General features: G+C 55.2%; 2 protein-coding genes across 4 annotated transcripts in view; one reads left to right on the plus strand and one right to left on the minus strand.

Annotated features, from left to right (window-relative positions):
* Nucleotides 1-20453, minus strand: part of SETX (senataxin) — a 302333-nt gene that overhangs the window by 172287 nt on the left and 109593 nt on the right. The window lies entirely within an intron of this gene.
* LOC144952608 (far upstream element-binding protein 1-like) overlaps nucleotides 20154-20453 on the plus strand; it is a 37963-nt gene continuing 37663 nt past the window's right edge. The window contains exon 1 of one of the 3 annotated variants that reach the window (XM_078883099.1): nucleotides 20154-20340. In XM_078883099.1, coding sequence (XP_078739225.1) covers nucleotides 20227-20340 — 114 coding nt within the window. In that variant the 5' untranslated portion in view covers nucleotides 20154-20226. The remainder of the gene's footprint in view (nucleotides 20341-20453) is intronic. The other 2 variants (XM_078883097.1, XM_078883098.1) reach the window with 2 other exon arrangements.

The raw sequence follows: 20453 nt of genomic DNA on the forward strand, positions 1-20453 counted from the left end.
ACTGTGACAGTGATGGATCACGGGGCGGCGCGGGGTGCGGGGTTGGGCACGCGTTGTGGGCGTGGTGTGGACGCGCGCGCCGGGAGTGACAGATGACGGGGCGGCGCGGAGTGAGTGGTGAGGCACGATGAGATGTGGGAAAAGAGGATCGTAGCCAGCGCCCGGCGATTGGTCGAATAAGTGGGGGCTCGCAGCGACGTCCGCAGGTGGGGTATAAAGGGGGACGCGCGAGAGCACTCGGGGAGAGTTACCCAGTTGAAGACCCGAAGACGGAGCTGAAGACCTAGTGAAGCCGAGTAGCTCAGTGGCGTTAGTCGCCGAGTAGCTAAGTGGATGTTGGTCATCCGAGTAGCTCAGTGGCGTTAGTCGCCGAGTAGCTAAGTGGATGTTGGTCATCCGAGTAGCTCAGTGGGCGTTAGTCGCCAAGTAGCTAAGTGGGTGTTTGTCACCCGAGTACTAAGTGGATGTTGGTCATCCGAGTAGCTCAGTGGCGTTAGTCGCCAAGTAGCTAAGAGGATGTTGGTCATCCGAGTAGCTCAGTGGGCGTTAGTCGCCAAGTAGCTAAGTGGGTGTTTGTCACCCGAGTACTAAGTGGATGTTGGTCATCCGAGTAGCTCAGTGGGCGTTAGTCGCCAAGTAGCTAAGTGGGTGTTTGTCACCCGAGTACTAAGTGGATGTTGGTCATCCGAGTAGCTCAGTGGGCGTTAGTCGCCAAGTAGCTAAGTGGGTGTTTGTCACCCGAGATACAAAGTAGGTGTTAGTCACCTGTAACCAAGTTTGATAAAATAAAGAGTGTGTTACCCGTGAAGTCGTCTCCCGCCGAGTTACTACATTACAACTGGCGTCAGAAGTAAACCTGTCTTCAAGAAGTATGGACACAAGGAAGACTACCCGTACCCACGAGCGAGGTCGGGATGACGACGGCGTACCGGGGACACCGACCTCGGGAGTAGAGGACGAGGAGTTGCCGCCGATGCAGCACTTCGCGGTGATGGCCGACGCTCCGCTTGCCTCCGACACCAGCCTCCAGGACGCGCACTCCCGGTTGGCGGAGTTGCTGCTCGCCGCCGCTGCAATCTTGGCCGAGATCTCCGTTCCAGCGGGCGGGAAAACGGCTGCGGGGTTGGAGGAAGGAGCGAGGCTGGCGGGATCCCGCCAAAAGGCGCTTCGCGCCAAAAGTCTGGAAGTTCCCGCCGTTTTTGAGGGGCCGCCATTGATTGGCGGGAAACACGGACGCCACGTGGCCGGACACCTCCGCGCAGCGCAGCCCACGTCATCAGAGCGCGCCGGAGCCCTCCATTTTGCGCCTGACAACCGAGCCGACATTTTACACAACTCCAGCGGAGCGCGGGAAAATCTCTCCGACGTCGACGACGATCGGGTCCTCCAGCAAAGATTGCCCGCGCTGTCGGCGTTCAAGGCGGATGGGGGCGACTGGGGAGCCTTCCAACGAAGGTTCCTCGCTCATCAGGAGATGTCGGGGTGGTCCGACACCACTGCCCTGCGTGCGTTGCCAGCGATGCTTGACGACGACGCGCTTGCAGCCTTCACATCTGCTGCAAGGTCGTCCCGCTCTACGCTCCAGGCCGCACTACACCTGATGGCGAAGGTGTTCGGGCCGCCCTCCACGTGTCGCCACCAGTTCTACGATCGGCGGAAGGTGGCTGGGGAAACGACGCTAGCCTACCGCACGGCACTACTCGCCTTGGCGGACGCAGCTTTTCCCCGCATGGATAAGGAGGGGAAGGACGCCATGGTGACGGAGCAGCTGCTGGTGTTGGCCCACGAGTTGGGGGTCCCCATCAACGTGGCAGACGAGATGGAGATCTGCTCCCTGGCGATCGCCACGAGCATTCACGCGTACGAGGTCCTCAAACGCAAGCCGGGGGTCGTCTGCAAATGGCCGGGGAACGCGGCACTGGCCGCCACGATCGCCGAACCTCAGCCAGCTGCGGTGCAGGAGCAGGCCTTCGCTGCATCGCGTCCGGGGGAGTGGAGAACGGGAGGTCGTTCGCCCACACGTTCGCCCCGCAAGCTGGAGCAACCGAAACCTACGACGTCCGTCGTCTGCTACAACTGCGGCCTTCGGGGTCACGTCGCAGCCGGGTGCCGGGCCCCGCGTCAGCGCGCCGCAGGACCACGTCGGGACGACGACCAGGGCCACAAGTCATCCCAACAAAACCCGGCAAGTCGCGGCACCTCACACGTTCGGTCCACAAACACGGCACATTCGGGTCGCCGCTTCGCGGTGGGGGGTTCGCGGCTGGGTGCCGGGGGTTCAATTCGGCGAGGGGGGTCCGTACGTGGCCCGCAAGCAGTCGAGTGGTCCGAATTGGCCCACAGGATCGTGGCTGCGTCGGCCGGGTCGTCCGTGGTAACGGGGTTCATTGACGGGGTTGAGGTCCGGGTGCTTGTTGACACGGGTGCGTCGGCCACCATCATCTCGGACCTTATTTATAACATTCTTCCCGTCCAAAGTAGACCCCTTCTGCCGGTAGACGTGCCATTTTATGCGGCGAATGGGGGATCCCTGGGGATCATCGGCCAGATTCGGGCGACTATTTGTATTGGTGACATTAAATTAGCGGGCCCTATTTTTGTATCATCATCGCTGGCCGTTCCCTGTTTGCTAGGTACGGACTTTTTGTCAAAAATGCCCATCAAAATTCTTATAGATCAGGCCTGCATAGAGCTTCCGTCAGGTCGGCGGGTTGCCTTCTTGTCGAGCCCTACCAAAGTGCGCACGGTTTGTGCGACGGTGCAGGCGCTGGCGACTCACACTGTACGGGTGCCCCCGGGATCGCAAATGTTAGTACCCCTTCGGTTCAGGAAGCCACTCGAGGTGGGTGCGGAGGCACAGGGGGTGCTGTTGGGGCCGTCAAACAGAGCCAGTAAGGGCCTCGACTTAGCGGTTGCTCAAACCATGGTGAGAGGGGACAGTGAGCCGTTCGTAATGGTCCTGAATACGGGGTCGCGGCCGGCCGTAATTGCGCAGGGAACGGTGCTGGCTCACGCCGCGCCGCTACCCGTTGAGGAACGGCTCGTGGCTCAAGCAGATTTCACTGTCGAGTCGCATCCTCAAAGTGATGAGGGGACTGAGTGGTTGGACTCGCTGTGTGCGGGTTCAGATAACTTGTCCGGGGTGCAATTGGGAGCATTGCGGGGTTTGCTCATCGAGTTTGCTGACGTGTTCAGCAAACATAAGTACGATATCGGCTGCACTGACCTGTTGCGCCACCACATAGCTACAGGGGACGCGGCCCCTATTCGTCAGAATCCCTTCCGGCTCAGCCCGGCCGAGAAGGAACATGTGCAATCGGCGGTTAATGATATGTTGGCGGCAGATATCATTTCGCCCTCTTCTAGTCCGTGGGGTGCTCCTATTGTCCTAGTAAAGAAACAGGACGGGTCCTTGCGGTTTTGTGTCGATTTCCGCCGCTTAAACAAAATCTCGATGGCGGATGCGTATCCGCTCCCCAGGATGGATGAGTCGCTGGATGCCTTGGCGGGAGCGCAGTTTTTTTCCACACTCGATCTGCTTTCTGGATTTTGGCAATTGCCACTCGATAACGAGTCTAAACCTAAAACTGCTTTCCGAACACCTGGGGGCCTATTTGAATTCAACCGTTTGCCCATGGGCTTACATTCCGCTCCCGCCACGTTCCAGAGACTCATGGAATTGGTTTTGTCGGGGCTCCAATGGGATACCTGTTTGATTTATCTTGACGATATTATCGTCTTTAGTCGGACTTTCGAGGAGCACCTTCAGCGACTGAGAGCGGTGTTCCTCAGGATGCGTTCCGCTAAGCTTAAATTTAAACCGGCTAAATGTTTTCTGCTTCGGGAATCGGTCAGGTATTTGGGCCATATCGTGAGTCGTTCAGGGATCTCGACGGACCCTGCTAAGACGCATTGCGTCAGCTCATGGCCAACGCCAACCTCGGTCACGGAGGTTCGTAGTTTCATTGGTTTTGCCTCCTATTACCGTCGTTTTGTCAAGCAATTTGCCACCATAGCCAAGCCCCTGCACGCTTTGACGGCTAAGGGTGTGAGGTTTCACTGGGGGGCGGAAGAGGAGGCTGCGTTCTGCTCCCTCCGTGACGCTTTGGTGCAGGCTCCCCCCTTGTGTTACCCCGATTTCACACAACCGTTTTTGCTTGACACGGACGCCAGCAATACGGGTATCGGGGGGGTGCTCTCACAGGTGGTCGGGGGGGTTGAACGTGTGGTCGCCTACGGTAGTAGGGTTCTTTCCCCCGCAGAACAACGCTATTGCGTAACTCGTCGTGAATTGTTAGCCATTGTGGTTTTTACACAGCAATTCAGGCCGTATCTTTACGGCCGTCATTTTACGGTCCGGACGGACCATGCGGCTCTACAATACGCTATGCGCGTGGCACAGCCATCGGGCCAATTGTCCCGATGGTTGGAGGTCCTTCAAGACTACCAATTCACGACGATTTACCGAAAGGGGTTGCGGCACTCAAACGCGGACGCCTTGTCGCGGTTGCCGCCGTGCACGGACTGCACATGTTTGTTGGGATCAGCGCGGTGCAAACCCCCGGTCGCCGGCACCCCGGGAGTTGCGCTCGCCGCCACTGACACCCCGGGAGAGGACGCCCCCACGGGGAGGGATTCGCTGTTGTCGTTGCCCCTCATTGAGTGGGGCCGCCTCCAGATGTCCGACAGCTCCCTACTTACGCTGCGTCGGAAAGTTGGCGCTCCCGAAGAAGGGGAGGCGCGGGTCGGTTCCTGGGTGTGCAGACAGGGCCTTTTGATGAGGTGGGACAACATGTCCCGGCGTCACGTGCTCGTTGTGCCTGTTGCTATGCGGGGTAGGGTTGTTCTGGCAGCTCATGAACGGCTCATGCATCTGGGTTTTCACAAAACGCTCGCCCTAATCCAGCGAGACTATTATTGGCCGGGGATGGGTAACGACGTGGCGAATATTCTTAAGGGATGCGTAGGGTGCGCCAAAAGGAAACCGCCACCATTGGCAGCTAATCCACTGCTGCAATCCATTCAGGTTTCGCGTATAAACGAATTGGTAGCGTTGGACATCTTGGGGCCCTTTCCGGTTACACCAAGGGGAAATAGGTTCCTGCTGGTTGGCGTGGAATACTTCACCCGATGGCCTATGGCATGGCCGCTCGCCAACCAGTCGGCTGCGGCGGTGGCGGACGCCTTTGTCCAGGGTTATGTGTTGGACAAGGGCGCCCCCGAACGCTTGCTGACGGATCAAGGGAAGAATTTTTCGAGCGTTTTGTTGCGCGAGGTGTGCGACCTGTTGGGTACAAAGAAAGTGCGTACTTCCCCCTACCACCCGCAGACTGACGGGATGGTTGAGCGTCTGAACAGGACGATTACGTCTATGTTGTGCCAACAGGTCTGCGACGATCAGGTTGATTGGGACTTACAGGTGCCGGGGGTACTCGCGGCCTATCGAATGGCCCCTCACGCGGCGACGGGGTTTTCCCCATTTTTTCTTATGTATGGGCGGGAGGCCGATCCGGCCATGGACGTCCAACTGGGGATTTCCCAGCCACGTGCAAAATCTAAATTGGCAGACCACATCAAATTTAATATCGCCAAATTGACTGAAGCGCGGGAGGCGGCAAGGTTGAATTCGCGGTCGCGGCAAATTGCAAACGAGAAATTGCATGAGCGGAGGGTGCATACGCATGATTGGAAACCAGGCGATAAGGCCTGGCTGCATTGTCCACATGCACCGTTGGCTACGTCCCCCAAGTTGTTGAGACCTTGGAGGGGACCGGTGGAAATTGTGCGGGTTGCACGACCCCAGAGTATACAGATTAAATGGGGGAAACGCCGTTGGTATGTGCACCCCTCCCGACTGAAGCCCTATGCGGCACCGTGTGACCCCGTTCTGTGCCGTGACGACCGGGCGTGTGATGTGACCGTCGACTCGGGGAGGGAGGTGTCGCAGGCTGCTCCTCACGTGTCTCCACCTGACCCACCCCCAGGTGCCTCGGGCTTGACGGCTGCTGACCGTCGGGAGCCTGAACCCCGGGGCACGCACGAGTCCTCGATGCCTGGCCGATGTCTTCCTGAACCGCCGGCACCACCGGACGTTCAACCGCGTCTGGTGCCGTACGACGGACCGGCAAGGCGGACTCGGGCTAGGTCTCAACAATTTTCATGAAGACGGTTTTTTTGCTCTACACCGAGCTCGCCCGGTGTTCCCCTCTGCCGGGGTAATGTCCCGTTGTAGGGACGCTCGGAAAAAAAGGGGACACTGCACGAGTCGAAAAAAAAAAAAATTTTCCATTTATTTTTTTTGCATACACATTGCTATTGTCACTCGCCGGTTTGTATATATTGTTCTATTGTCGCGGTGGCATTGGTTGAGGGTTGCGGATGGTAGTGTTCGCGTCGTGTTGTGTTGTTAGCTTAGTTGTTGTTCTTGTTGTTGTGTTGTGTTACGGGGCACACAGGGGGGGTTTGTATATTTTTATAGCAGCCGGGGCGGCTGCGAGCTATGTGGTAGGGGGTGATGTAGTGGTGGTATTGACGTGCGCCGACTGTGACAGTGATGGATCACGGGGCGGCGCGGGGTGCGGGGTTGGGCACGCGTTGTGGGCGTGGTGTGGACGCGCGCGCCGGGAGTGACAGATGACGGGGCGGCGCGGAGTGAGTGGTGAGGCACGATGAGATGTGGGAAAAGAGGATCGTAGCCAGCGCCCGGCGATTGGTCGAATAAGTGGGGGCTCGCAGCGACGTCCGCAGGTGGGGTATAAAGGGGGACGCGCGAGAGCACTCGGGGAGAGTTACCCAGTTGAAAACCCGAAGACGGAGCTGAAGACCTAGTGAAGCCGAGTAGCTCAGTGGCGTTAGTCGCCGAGTAGCTAAGTGGATGTTGGTCATCCGAGTAGCTCAGTGGCGTTAGTCGCCGAGTAGCTAAGTGGATGTTGGTCATCCGAGTAGCTCAGTGGGCGTTAGTCGCCAAGTAGCTAAGTGGGTGTTTGTCACCCGAGTACTAAGTGGATGTTGGTCATCCGAGTAGCTCAGTGGCGTTAGTCGCCAAGTAGCTAAGAGGATGTTGGTCATCCGAGTAGCTCAGTGGGCGTTAGTCGCCAAGTAGCTAAGTGGGTGTTTGTCACCCGAGTACTAAGTGGATGTTGGTCATCCGAGTAGCTCAGTGGGCGTTAGTCGCCAAGTAGCTAAGTGGGTGTTTGTCACCCGAGTACTAAGTGGATGTTGGTCATCCGAGTAGCTCAGTGGGCGTTAGTCGCCAAGTAGCTAAGTGGGTGTTTGTCACCCGAGATACAAAGTAGGTGTTAGTCACCTGTAACCAAGTTTGATAAAATAAAGAGTGTGTTACCCATGAAGTCGTCTCCCGCCGAGTTACTACATTACACAAGCAGCAACCTTTTAATACTTGCATCCAATGGAAAGACCACAAATGTGGTTTACCCACAGGCCCTGCAATAAAATAGCTTTGAATGGCCAGGAAATACATTTTAGAAAATAAATTCATGCAATATGTAGAAAACTTAATCATATTTCCTTTCCTCAATTTTGCTCCCGCCCCCAATGTTGGCACCCATTAATTTATCCCGGGCAATGCTGGGATATCCCAGCTAGTTTTCAATAACACGAGACCTTCCCAACAGAGATAACTAAACCACTAAACTAGAAACTATTATTTTGTTTTACCAGGAAGGCCCAATGAGCTATGTAGCGTCTTTTCAGAAGCGACCTGGCCATCACAAAGGATATCTCAACGAAGCGTCTGATATCATCATCACGTGGAAATGTATAGCAGCAGCCAAATAATAGAAGCGCATCTTTCTACACTCGTAAAGACCCATAGACCCACAGAGACCCATATCAGAGACCAACAGAGACCCATACGAAAATTTTACTTTGATTTTACCAGGTAAGGCCTACTCTTTTTAATAAGCCCATGGCTACCATAAATGATATCTCAACGAAGTGGCTTATCACGTGGGAATTTATAGCAGCAGCCAAATACTTTAAACGCGCGACATTGATTCTTAAATGTGGAGGGAAAAAACCGGAGGACCCGGAGAAAAATCCACACGACAACGGGGAGAGAAAGAGAGACACAAACTCCAAATATACACCAGGTGCAAGGGTCGAGATCGAACACACGACCTCCTGTATACCAGGCAAGGTAGTGAATATCTCCCAGCCGCCATGTCAGGGACGAGAGGGCGATGCCGACGAAGAGTGGGGAGGGAAGAGAATGGCAGAAGAGAGGCGGTAATAGCGAGCAGCAGAAGTGAGCTGCGTGGAGGAACGGAGTCTGTTTGCACATTAGGGAGCGATCATTGGGAGAGGGGGCTCAGAGTTGGTGTGGTCATGTAGGAATCTCGTGGTTTACTGGAGGCCTGAGCTGATGTAGAGACAGAGAGCGATGCGTTACGCTTCACTGACCACGACGGTGTAGAGGCTCCGGTCAAGCATTGATGGGTCCATGGGGCTTCTCAACACAGACCGGGTCTGGAACAGCGGCTGCTCCCTCCAAGCAATGACGTGCTGGTCAGGTCCTGCACAGGGCAAGTGGCACATCAGGTGTTAACTCGGGTAGTTACACCACAACCAGTCAAATCTCTCATCACTTTATTGCTCATCGCTTTATTGCTCTCATTGCTTTATCTCTCTTATAACTTTATCTCTCATCACTTTCACTCTCATCACTTTATTTTCTGTCTCTCTCAGCGATGCGGCAATCGACTCATCTCGACCAGCTGTAAACGATGCACTATTAAAAGTAAAAATTTTCGATAACGGATTTTTTATGCTAATGTTTGGCGTTTCGACATCGCGGAGTAGCACCGATTTCGGATTGATTGGTGCCCCAAGTCGCGGAGTTAAGTACACCCCTGGAAAACATTGTGTCCCAGAAATAAAATATTTCATTTCCTCGGCCATTTTGTATTATTTGGTACCCCGGGGTACCGCCAGAAGGATAATTTATCGCAGACTCCTCTTTCCCGAAACGCATCACGTCATTAAGCTCCCACTGGTCTCGAACGTTTAACGAAGCTGCGTAGGGGTGGGGTGAGCTCGCTCCTCCCAGATAGAGCCCCCCCCCACAATACAGGGCCTACTCTACTTAGGAACGAGTTGGGTTGTAGAGGTCTGTTCGTAAGTCGATTTGTTGGCAAGTCCAACTTACTCGTGTCGATTCCAAAAGTGTTGTACGTCGTGTACACTAAACACGGGGAATGTCTTTAAAAGTTGTATAATCTCCTGTAGATGTCGATGCCACTGGTTCCCCATGTTCTGTAGATGTAGATTTCACTGGTTCTTCATGTTATGCAGATGTAGATTCCACTGCTTCTTCATGTTCTGCAAATATAGATGCCACTGGTTCTTCACTGGCGACACGGTCCAGGTGAGGAGGACACAAGCTTGGTCCTGGAGCCCAGAGATTCACAATCCAGGGGCCCACACACGTGGCACCTGTGCGTGTGTCTGTGCTTAAAATGAGGAGGGAGAGTGGTGGTGCAGCGGTTAACACCGCCACTGCGCTACGAAACTTGGCGACTGGGGGGGGGGGGGGGGGGTTGATTCCCGCCCGCGGCCAACGCCGGTGACGATTCTCTCAACCTCCTCTCATCGTCACTGGGGAGACAAAGGCAGTCGGGCGTGGTGCTGGCCACCCATCCCCCTCGTGTGCCGTGTTGGTCTTCATAGGTGCTCGCGAACAGCACTTTCCCAACAGTCTGTTAAGGCTACAAGGGGGATCTTCGTTTACAATAAGGATGCTCGTGAAGGACGCTATTTGGTCAGTTGGAGGCAGTCGCCCCCCAACAACAACGGAGGGCAGAGGAGCGACGCTCACAACAACGAGCGGAGTGCCGGGTGGATAAAATACAGAGAGTAGCTAGAGTGGTAAGCAAAGGTGGTGCATCTGCCAGCCATCTCAGTCAGTCAAACCATGGCATTTGGGTCTGTCCGATGACCTCCTCCTGCACCTAGCCTGGCACAGCAGTGAACCCATGGCACTTGGGTCTGTCCCGTGACCTCCTCCTGCACCTAGCCTGGCACAGCAGTGAACCCATGGCACCTGGATCTGTCGGGTGACCTCTTCCTGCACCTAGCCTGGCATAGCAGTGAACCCATGGCACCTGGATCTGTCCCGTGACCTCCTGCCAGCAGAGATAGCCTCAAAGTGCACCTGCCCTGGCACAAGTACCATGGTGACGTCACCACCACTTCGTGGTGAATGGCTGTTGTTGTTATGGAAATGATCACTCTATTTATTTATATATTACCCTTTGGTCCACGAGTTTCCTCGCTGGCCACCACAATCACAACCAAAAGACAAAGATCCTCCGTGTAGCCTTAACAGACTATTGGGGCAAGTGCTGTTAGCGAGTAGCAGCACCTATTAAGGCCCGCACGGCACACGAGGGGGTGGCTGGCCAGCCAGCACCACGCCTGACCGCCTTTGTCTCCCCGGCGGCGATGTTTTACACGCCGCATACAAGGTATTTATTTGAGGCCGAGTCGACCTAGGGGAGGCCCAGTTCAGATGATCGCCACTGGTGTTCCCCGTGAGTGGGAATCTAAACTAAACACATGTTTTTTTTTATTTTACCAGGTAAGGCCCACTGAGCTGCGTAACTGTTTTTCAGAAACGGCTTGGCCACAAGTGATAGCACCTCAACGACGTGAAGGCTTATCACCATCACGTGGACATTCATAGCAGCAGCCAAATCACTCTGAACGCGTGGTGATGTCGATTCCAAGATGTGGAGGGAGAAACCGGAGGCCCCGGAGAAAACTCCACGCGACCACGGGGGGTGAGAGAGAGAGGTGTCAACTCCAAATATACAGCAGCAGGCAGCGTCAGGGTGGGGATCGCACCCACGACCTCCTGTTTACCAGGCGAGGGAGTTAACATCTCATAGCCACCGTGATGATGCTGAGAGAGAGAGAGGGGGACACGCAAACTCCAAATATACAGCCGGGTTCGTAGGGCAGCAAGCCAACCACGACACCGCTACCGTTCACCATAATAATCAAAGATCCCCCGTGTAGCCTTAACAGACTGTTGGGGCAAGTGCTGTTAGCGAGTAGCAGCACCTATGAAGGCCGGCACGGCACACGAGGGGGTGGGTGGCCAGCACCACGCCCGACCGCCTTTGTCTCCCTAGCGGCGATGTTTACTACACACAGCTCCATCAAGTGCTCATTTGAGGCGGAGTCGACCTAGGGGAGGAGGCCCAGGACCGTTCAGGTGTTCGTCACTGGCGTTGGCCGTGAGCAGGAATCGAACTTGGGTCGCTTCGGGTATCGAAACGCAGCGCGCTCAACCGCTGACACCACTCACTACTGCCGCTCACCATCACCACCACCGCCGTCATCACTACTGCTCACCATCACCACCACCAACACCGCCATCACTACTGCCGCTCACCATCACCATCACCACCGACATCACTACTGCTCACCATCATCACCACCACCATCACCACCACCACCGTCATCACTACTGCTCACCATCACCACAATCATCGTCATCACTACTGTTCACCATCACCACCATCACCACCACCCCCGTCATCACTACTGCTCACCATCACCACCACCACCACCGTCATCACTACTGCCGCTCACCATCATCACCACCCCTCCCGTCATCACTACTGCCGCTCACCATCACCACCACCACCGTCATCACTACTGCTCACCATCACCACCACCGTCATCACTACTGCTCACCATCACCACCACCGTCATCACTACTGCTCACCATCACCACCACCACCACCGTCATCACTATTGCTCACCATCACCACCACCACCACCGTCATCACTACTGCTCACCACCACCACCGTCATCCTCAGTCTCCCAGGCTCGACGCCACAGCCTCTTGCAAAGCGCCAGCAGGATCTTCTTGGCCGCTTTGCGCCACCATCGAGACAGCCACCTCCTCCAGAAGCTGAACATGGACTCGGACGAGGAGGAGAAGGGAGATGAGAACGAGGATAACGAGAAGGGGGAGGCGGAGAAGAACGAGACCCACGCCGCCAACGCGGACGGCTTCTGTCGCGCTCAAGATTTGATGTTGGGGAGACGCGGCAGCCTCCTTTTCATCCTCCACCACCACCACACCCTGGCGGAATGCACGGATCCTGGCGAGCTTATCGATACCTCCAAGCGTGCTGATCGATCCCTCCCAGCGAGCTGATCGATCCCTCACAGCGAGCTGCTGGCGAGCGGTGGGCACACGAGCCGTGACGGTGGCGGTGATGATGGTGGTGTTGCCCCATAGCACGTCCACCTCGCGTCGTCGTCGTTGTAGCTGTAGAGCCGCCGTGCATGGCTTTGTGTGGTGTGTGGGGGAGTTGTGGGGAGCGGTGGTGAAGCGGTTAGCGCGCTGCGCTACGGACCTGGCGACACGGGTTCGATTGCCACTCACGGCCAACACCGGTGACGATTATCTGAACCGGTCCTGGGCCTCGCCTAGGTCGACTCGGCCTCAAATGAGTAACCGGTGCGGCGTGTAAACATCGCCACTGGGGAGACAAAGGCGGTCGGGCGTAGTGTTGGTCCCCTACCCCCTCGCGTGCCGTGCGGCCTTCATAGGTGCTCGTTAACAGCACTTGCCCCAACAGTCTGTTAAGGCTACACGGGGGATCTTTGTCTTTGCCCTGTGAGGGACGATGCGTGGAGGAGTCTGGGTGGCATGAGGTGGGGGAGGTCATCGCGTAGCTCCTGTGAGTGTCTCTGTGAGTATCTCTGTATCTCTATGGGAGTCTCTGTGAGTATCTCCATGTATCTCTCTGGGTATCTGTGTATCTCTGCGTCACTCTGGGTCTCTAAGGAACATCCCTGGGTTCACTGTGCGGTCCGTAGTTTGGGTTGCATAGCCACAATCGCACGACCGGTGGCTTGTGTTTTTAATATATCTCCGTGAATGTACATTATATGGGTCTTTGTGTGTCCAATATGGGTATCTGTGTCTTTGTGTGCCTCTATGTGTCACTATGTGTGACTATGTGTTACGATGGTCTCTGTGTCTCTATGCGTATCCATGTGTCTCTATGTGTCACTATGGGTCTATGTGTCTGTATGGGTATCTATGTATCTCGATGTATCAAGGCGTAATTATAATAGATATGTAGGATTACCAGTGATAAAGGGAGGAAGTAGGATTAGCAGTAATAATTTTACTGCTAATCCTACTTCTAGCATAATATGACTTTGGGACCCCCCACCACCTACACATTCCACAAGGAGTGACGAATCCCATATCTGCATTTTCTATCAATATGCTTAATTCCGATGTTGATATGTAAACTCCTTTGTCAAGGCGCTCTCCTCCCCCGACCCAGCTTAAATATACGCTGCCAAGCTTGGCGGTGTTCATTGGGACGCTGTCTTTCCGACAGCTCTGTTTCTTCACCTGAGGATGGCTGCTTGTGTTATGGCCGAAACGTCGTGAACATTTTTATTTTATTATGTTTTATTTGTATAATTTTATTATTTCCCTTCTACGTGACTTTACCAAAAGAACCAAGAAGATCCATTCTATGTGTTAGTAATTTCTTTATATTTTAGACAGGAAACTAGTTTTCAAATTTAGATTTTTTTTCTGGGAGGGAATCCCCAGGAAGATTTGCCCCCCCCCCCCATGTTGACTCCATGGCTACGGCCTTGCTATGTATCACTATCTCCACTTGTCACTATGGGTGTCTGTGTGTTTTATTGCTATCTATGTGTATCTACGTGTCACTACGCATCTATGTATCTCTCTGGGTTCTCTATATGGTTAATAGTTTGGGAATTGGTGAGTGAATGGGTGAGTGAATTGGTGAGTGAATGAGTGAGCGGATTGGTGAGCGAATGATCAATTGATCAATTTTTATGTACAATTTTTTTTTAATTGAGGGACCGTGTGTTGTCTTCGTGTGGTCTGGGATTGTTTTTGCTGTCGTTTTACTGCCTTTCCGATCTTTGGGAATTTATGATGGCAATTTGAACTCATAAACGTTATTTGTTTATTAAAGGGGCGCCACGGTGGTTAAGATGGTATCTTTCATGTCTGGTATGCAGGAGGACAGGGGTTCGACCCTGATGCCTCCTGTATATTTGGAGTTTCCATGTTCTCCCCGTGGTCGCGTGGATTTCTTTTCTCCGGGACCTTGGGTTTTTTCCCCTCCACATTTAGAAGCATGCATTGAGGTTATCTAGAGTATTTGGCTGCTATAAATGTCCAAATGATGGGCCGCTTTGTTGTGCTATCATTTGTGGCCAGGTCGCTTCTGGAAAATAAGTTCAAACCTTCAGTGGGCTTTTCCTGGTAGGATGTTAATGATTTAGTTATATTTGTTCGTGTTTGTGTGATTTGTTTACCTTTCTTGTACTTTGCACTACTTCGTGTTTGTTGTAACCTTCTTACCTCGTGCCCCTGGCTGGACATAGATTTATAGCTAATCGCATTCCTCCTCGAGTCTAAATAAATATTCTGATTCTGGAAGAACACGCGATTCCTCTGGCCAAATCTCTGATATTCCGCAAATGCTGACGTAGATTCGATGGCATCACCTCCGGACTTCATCTTCTCGATTTAACAGCTCGACTGAGATGACATCTGGGCCGCGAGCTCGCTGGTTGCTACTCCGTTGCATGGCCTTGGCTCTTTTGTCTCTGATCTTCGGACAGATTCATATTTAAACTAAACTATATCTTTTTTTTCTTTTACCAGGTAAGGGCCACTGAACCACATAGCTCTTTTAGACAAGCGACCTGGCTATCACAAATGTTAGAGCTGAACAAAGTGGCTTATCATCCTGCGGAAATTCAAATCAGCATATAAATATTCTAAATAATCACCTCATTCCCATGAGGCTGAGTTGATGCCTAAGGTGGCTGAGCCGCTGAACTATCAGTCCATGGTTCGACTCCGAGCTGTGTTGGTTCTGCATTCGGGCGGCTTACATCTGGGTGGTGTTTTTTTCCCCGACTACCAGGCAACTGCATGACAAACCGGTAAAAACCGGTTAAACCGATAAGGCAACCGGTTGAAACTGGTTAAACCCGGTTTGCCGCGCACACATAACTGTCTGGCAACAATCAAGAGCAGAATATTGTATGTATCCTTCAGGAGGAATCCGATGATCTATAAAGCTCTTTGTTCACAGATGTCCAGTAGGGGCACTGGGTAAGAACGTGACAACAGACACAGTACGAAAACACGATAGGAGTGCAACGTACACGAAAGGTGAACAAATCACCCAAACACATACAAATACAACACATTCGTGGCGAGGTCACTTCTGAAACACATTCCTGTGGAGGGAGCTGGTAGGAACGTTCAAAACTATCACGTTGCCATACATAGCAGGCGTGACCAAAAAAGATCTCCAAAATTCTAAACAAACATAAGATCCAAGTCCGATTCAGTACAGTACATAAAATCCGTGATCTAATTCCATCTGTGAAGGATGTTATCCCTGACTTGCAATACCCTGGAGTCTATAAACTGAGTTGCAGCTGTGGTGATTGTTACATTGGTGAAACGAAACGTCATGTCTCTGATCGTGTCCGCGAGCACAAGTCAGATGTGAAACACGGCAAAATTTAGTCTTCCGCCGTTGCCGATCATTGCTACAACGCTGTGGGCTCTCATGATATTGTTTTTTCCGAGACCAAGGTGCTCTGCAAACCCTCTGGCTACCATCAAAGGTTTGTACACGAAGCCATTCAGATATACAAACATATACTTAACTTCAACCGTGATGATGGGTACAAACTGAGTAATCATTGGAAAGATGTTATTAACCATGTAAAAAATATTTAACTACACATATTTGTACCATCTTATTTGACAGGTACTTTTCTACTTTACCGAGTGTTGACATCCCCAGCGTTTAACAGTACTGCTTTTTTGTATTTGGATTCTCAACCAACATCGGTTTAGGTCGAGGTACAACGATTGTTTTCTTGCACATGACGACGTTGACCAATTTCTCTTGTAGCTCCGTTTTCTTGCACACGACGTTGACCAATTTCTCTTGTAGCCCCGCCCACCACCCCCACGTTCCATTCCCTGGTTACCACATTCAGATAAGCCCCTCCCCCCTTAACTTGTATATAAGGGCTGGTCTTTTGGAATTTTCCTCACTTGATGCAGTAATTTTAGCTGTGACAGTCCCACCTGATGACGGAGACTTGTGTTGCCCCCGAAACGTCGTGATTTATTATTTTATTTTATTTCCATTATTACTTTATTAACTTTTAATTTTATTTTTTACCTACGTGACTTTACCGAAAAAACCTAAGAATATGCATCCTTGCAGTCACGAAAGCTTTAAATCTAGAAGTTGGGTTGCTCGGTCAATGGCCAGGGTCAACGGTGGCGTGGTGTATTCCACAAATATGCCCGACTGTGAGGGCGGGCACAAGCCGGCGTGAGTAGGATAAACGTTGAGTTTTATAAGGGTACCACGGGGTGACCAGCCCCTCCCCTCCCCACCCAGCCCCACCCTCCCCTCTCCACCCAGCCCCTCCATCCCCACCTAGCCCCTCCCTGCACGACGGACGGACACAAAAATCCCCTGTGGGCTGGTGTAACCAGGAGGTTCCTACCAGTAAAATAGGTTAATACCTCAGTGGGCTTTGCCTGGTGAAATGGCGGTGGTTCAGTTGTGTTTGTGTGTTTGTTGTTGTTACATTTGACCCAGTGCCCCTACTTGACATCAGTGGGGAAAAAGTTCTTCATAACTCATCGGATTTCCTCCTGCAGTATAAATACAATTACCTACTATAATCACCCAGAAATCTTGATTTGAAGCTTTCGTGACTGTAGGAATCCATACTCTTTGGTTCTTTTGGTAAAGTCACGTAGGTAGAAAATAAAATAAATCGCGACGTTTCGGGCACAACACAAGCGTCCGTCATCAGGTGGGAAAGCATGGCCTGCTGCTGAGGCAGACTGTTGTAAAAGGTTTGAAATGGGTGTAGCCCAAGGGTCATAACGAAGTGGCCGGGGCTAGTGATGTAAGGTAGGATGAGAGCGGCCTCCTCAACGAGGGCATGGAAGTGGCTATGTTAATACGATAAATTAGCATGATGTTAATGTGAGAAATTTGCATGTAACTGTAAGATAGGAGGAGAGCAGCCTCCTGAACGAGGGCATGGAAGTGGCTATGTTAATGTGAGAGATTAGAATGATGTTAATATGAGAGATTAGAATGATGTTAATGTGAGAAATAGCAGAAATGTCTGTCCGTCCCGCACGTGACGTCACTCCACATGAGCCCCCCCCGCGTGACGTCACTCCACATGGGGCCCACCCCCTAATTAATATTCATGACTGGTGGATTTTTACACAAACGCAGAGGAAGGTCGAGCTGAATTCAATCGTTTATTACGCAAAGTCGCTTCAAATATGACGTTTCTTGACAGAAAGTGACGATAAAAATAAATCTACGCAGCAGTGCTACATCCATGCGTGACGTCACTTCAAAAGTGACCCCCCCCCTTTATTCATATTCATGCCCGCGTGGAAATTTACACGAACGCACAAGAATGTCGCGCACTCCACATGCCGCACCCCTCCCCTCATGAATAATCATGAGCGGGTGACGTCACTCCACATGCTGCACCCCTCGACAATAACCATGAGGGGGTGACGTCACTCCACATGCCCGCACCCCTCCGCAATAACCATTAGCGGGTGACGTCACTCCAGATGGGGCACCCCCCCACTCAATAATCATGAGCTGAACAATTTTTCCATCGAATATTTCAGATTTACTGCAATCTACACCCGTCCTTGGACGGGCAAAAAGCGAGTATTCGTATAATTGAGCAAACTACCAATCTAGAGGTTAAACCTCTGATGTTTTTTGTTTGTTGCGGTTGCACCCGATTCAAGAGCTGAATGGCTCACAGGGCTATACCTAATAAATTAACTTGAAATGAACTTGAACTTGACCACGGCTAGCATAGAGGTGAAGCCTCTAATATGGCACGACTGCTCGGTCACTACCAAACTCCACCCCCTCCCCACCTCCTCCCCACCTCCTCCCCACCTGTGCCAGCTCGGCTCAATTTTCCCGCCAAACTTGTGTTCGCGCATGCGCCAACTGTGCTCTTTCACGATCAGCGTGCTGCGCATAGCGACGGAGGAGCGATACCTCCCTTTCACTCCTCCGACGCGCATGCGCACTAAGGACAACCGACGGGAAACTCTTCGGGGTGACTTCACCGCGCGTGCGCATTGGTGCTGATCGACGAGAGCGGGGGGGGGGAGAACGGGGGGGGGGGGAGAACGGGGGGGGGGGGGAGAACGGGGGGGGGAGAACGGGGGGGGGGGGGAGAACGGGGGGGGGAGAACGGGGGGGGGGGGAACGGGGGGGGGGGAGAACGGGGGGGGGGAACGGGGGGGGGGGAGAACGGGGGGGGGGGAGAACGGGGGGGGGAGAACGGGGGGGGGGGGAGAACGGGGGGGGGGGGGGGGGGAGAACGGGGGGGGGGGGGGGAGAACGGGGGGGGGGGGGAGAACGGGGGGGGGGGGAGAACGGGGGGGTGGGGAGAACGGGGGGAGGGAGAACGGGGGGGGGGGGAGAACGGGGGGGGGGGGGAGAACGGGGGGGGGGAGAACGGGGGGGGGAGAACGGGGGGGGGGAGAAGGGGGGGGAGAAGGGGGGGGGAGAAGGGGGGGGGAGAAGGGGGGGGGAGAAAGGGGGGGGAGAAAGGGGGGGGAGAAAGGGGGGGGGGGGGAGAACGGGGGGGGGGGGGGGGGGATAACGGGGGGGGGATAACGGGGGGGGGATAACGGGGGGGGGGAGAACGGGGGGGGGGAGAACGGGGGGGGGGGAGAGAACGGGGGGGGGGGGGGGAGAACGGGGGGGGGGGGGGGAGAACGGGGGGGGGGGGGGGAGAACGTGGGGGGGGGGGGAGAACGGGGAGGGGGAGGGGAGAACGGGGAGGGGGGGGAGAACGGGGAGGGGGGGGAGAAGGGGGGGGTAGAACGGGGGGTGGGGAGAACGGGGGGGGGGGAGAACGGGGGGGGGGGAGAACGGGGGGGGGGAGAACGGGGAGGGGAGAACGGGGAGTGGGGGGGAGAACGGGGAGTGGGGGGGGAGAACGGGGAGGGGGGGAGAAGGGGGGGAGAAGGGGGGGGAGAACCGGGGGAGAAGGGGGGGGGAAGAACGGGGGGAGGGAGAACGGGGGGGGAGAACGGGGGGGGGAGAACGGGGGGGGGGGAGAACGGGGGGGGGAGAAAGGGGGGGGAGAAAGGGGGGGGAGAAAGGGGGGGGAGAGAAAGGGGGGGGAGAACGGGGGGGGGGGGGAGAACGGGGGGGGGGAGAACGGGGGGGGGGGAGAACGGGGGGGGGGAGAACGGGGGGGGGGAGAACGGGGGGGGGGGGGGAGAACGTGGGGGGGGGAGAACGGGGAGGGGGGGGGAGAACGGGGAGGGGGGGAGAACGGGGGGGGGGAGAACGGGGGGGGGAGAACGGGGGGGGGGAGAACGAGGGGGGGGGAGAACGGGGGGGGGGGAGAACGGGGGGGGGGAGAACGGGGGGGGGGGGGAGAACGGGGGGGGGGGAAACGGGGGGGGAGAAAGGGGGGGGAGGGGAGAACGGGGGGGGGGAGAACGGGGGGGGGGAGAACGGGGGGGGGGGAGAACGGGGGGGGGGGAGGAGAACGGGGGGGGGAGAACGGGGGGGGGGGGGGAGAACGGGGGGGGGGGGGAGGAGAACGGGGGGGGGAAGAACGCGGAAAGGGGGGGGGAGAACGGGGGGGGGGGAGAACGGGGGGGGGGGGAGAACGCGGGGGGGGGGGGGGGGAGAACGCGGGGGGGGGGGGAGAACGCGGGGGGGGGGAGAACGCGGGGGGGGGGGGAGAAAGAGGGGGGGAGGGGAGAACGAGGGGGGGAGGGGAGAACGGGGGGGGGAGAACGCGGGGGGGGGGGGAGAACGCGGGGGGGGGGAGAACGCGGGGAGGGGGTACGCGGGGGGGTTGGAAGAACGCCGGGGGGCGGGGGAGAGCGCCGAGGGGGGTAGGAGAGAGCCAGGGGGGGGAGGAGAGAGCCGGGGGGGGGGGAGCGCGACAATGGGGGGATGCGGTGGGGGGATGTTTGAGGGGCGGGGCTGGTGACGCGTCCCGCGCGTGCGCATTGTGCGCGCCCGACGGGGATTTTGACGGTTGTGGGAGGTGGGCGAAGCGTCGCCACCGCCATTTCGCGCGCTGTGGAGGAGGCCGCGGCTGTAATGGCGGAGTTCGGGTTGGGCGGTGTGGTGACTCCTCAGGGCGGCGCGGGGATGGCGAACGCGGGAGGAATCAAGAGCGACGCCTTCGCTGACGCCGTTCAACGCGCCAGGATGGTAACGAGAGTCGCTTATTGCCGTTACGATACAGAGCGTTGTATAATAATAATGTCTTTACTATTCGTGGCTTGTTTGTTTTTTGCCTCGGGCTGACGCTTAGGCCCTGACGG

This window comes from Lampetra fluviatilis, chromosome 68 (assembly GCF_964198595.1).
Source record: "Lampetra fluviatilis chromosome 68, kcLamFluv1.1, whole genome shotgun sequence".
Classification (NCBI taxonomy): Eukaryota; Metazoa; Chordata; class Hyperoartia; order Petromyzontiformes; family Petromyzontidae; genus Lampetra; species Lampetra fluviatilis.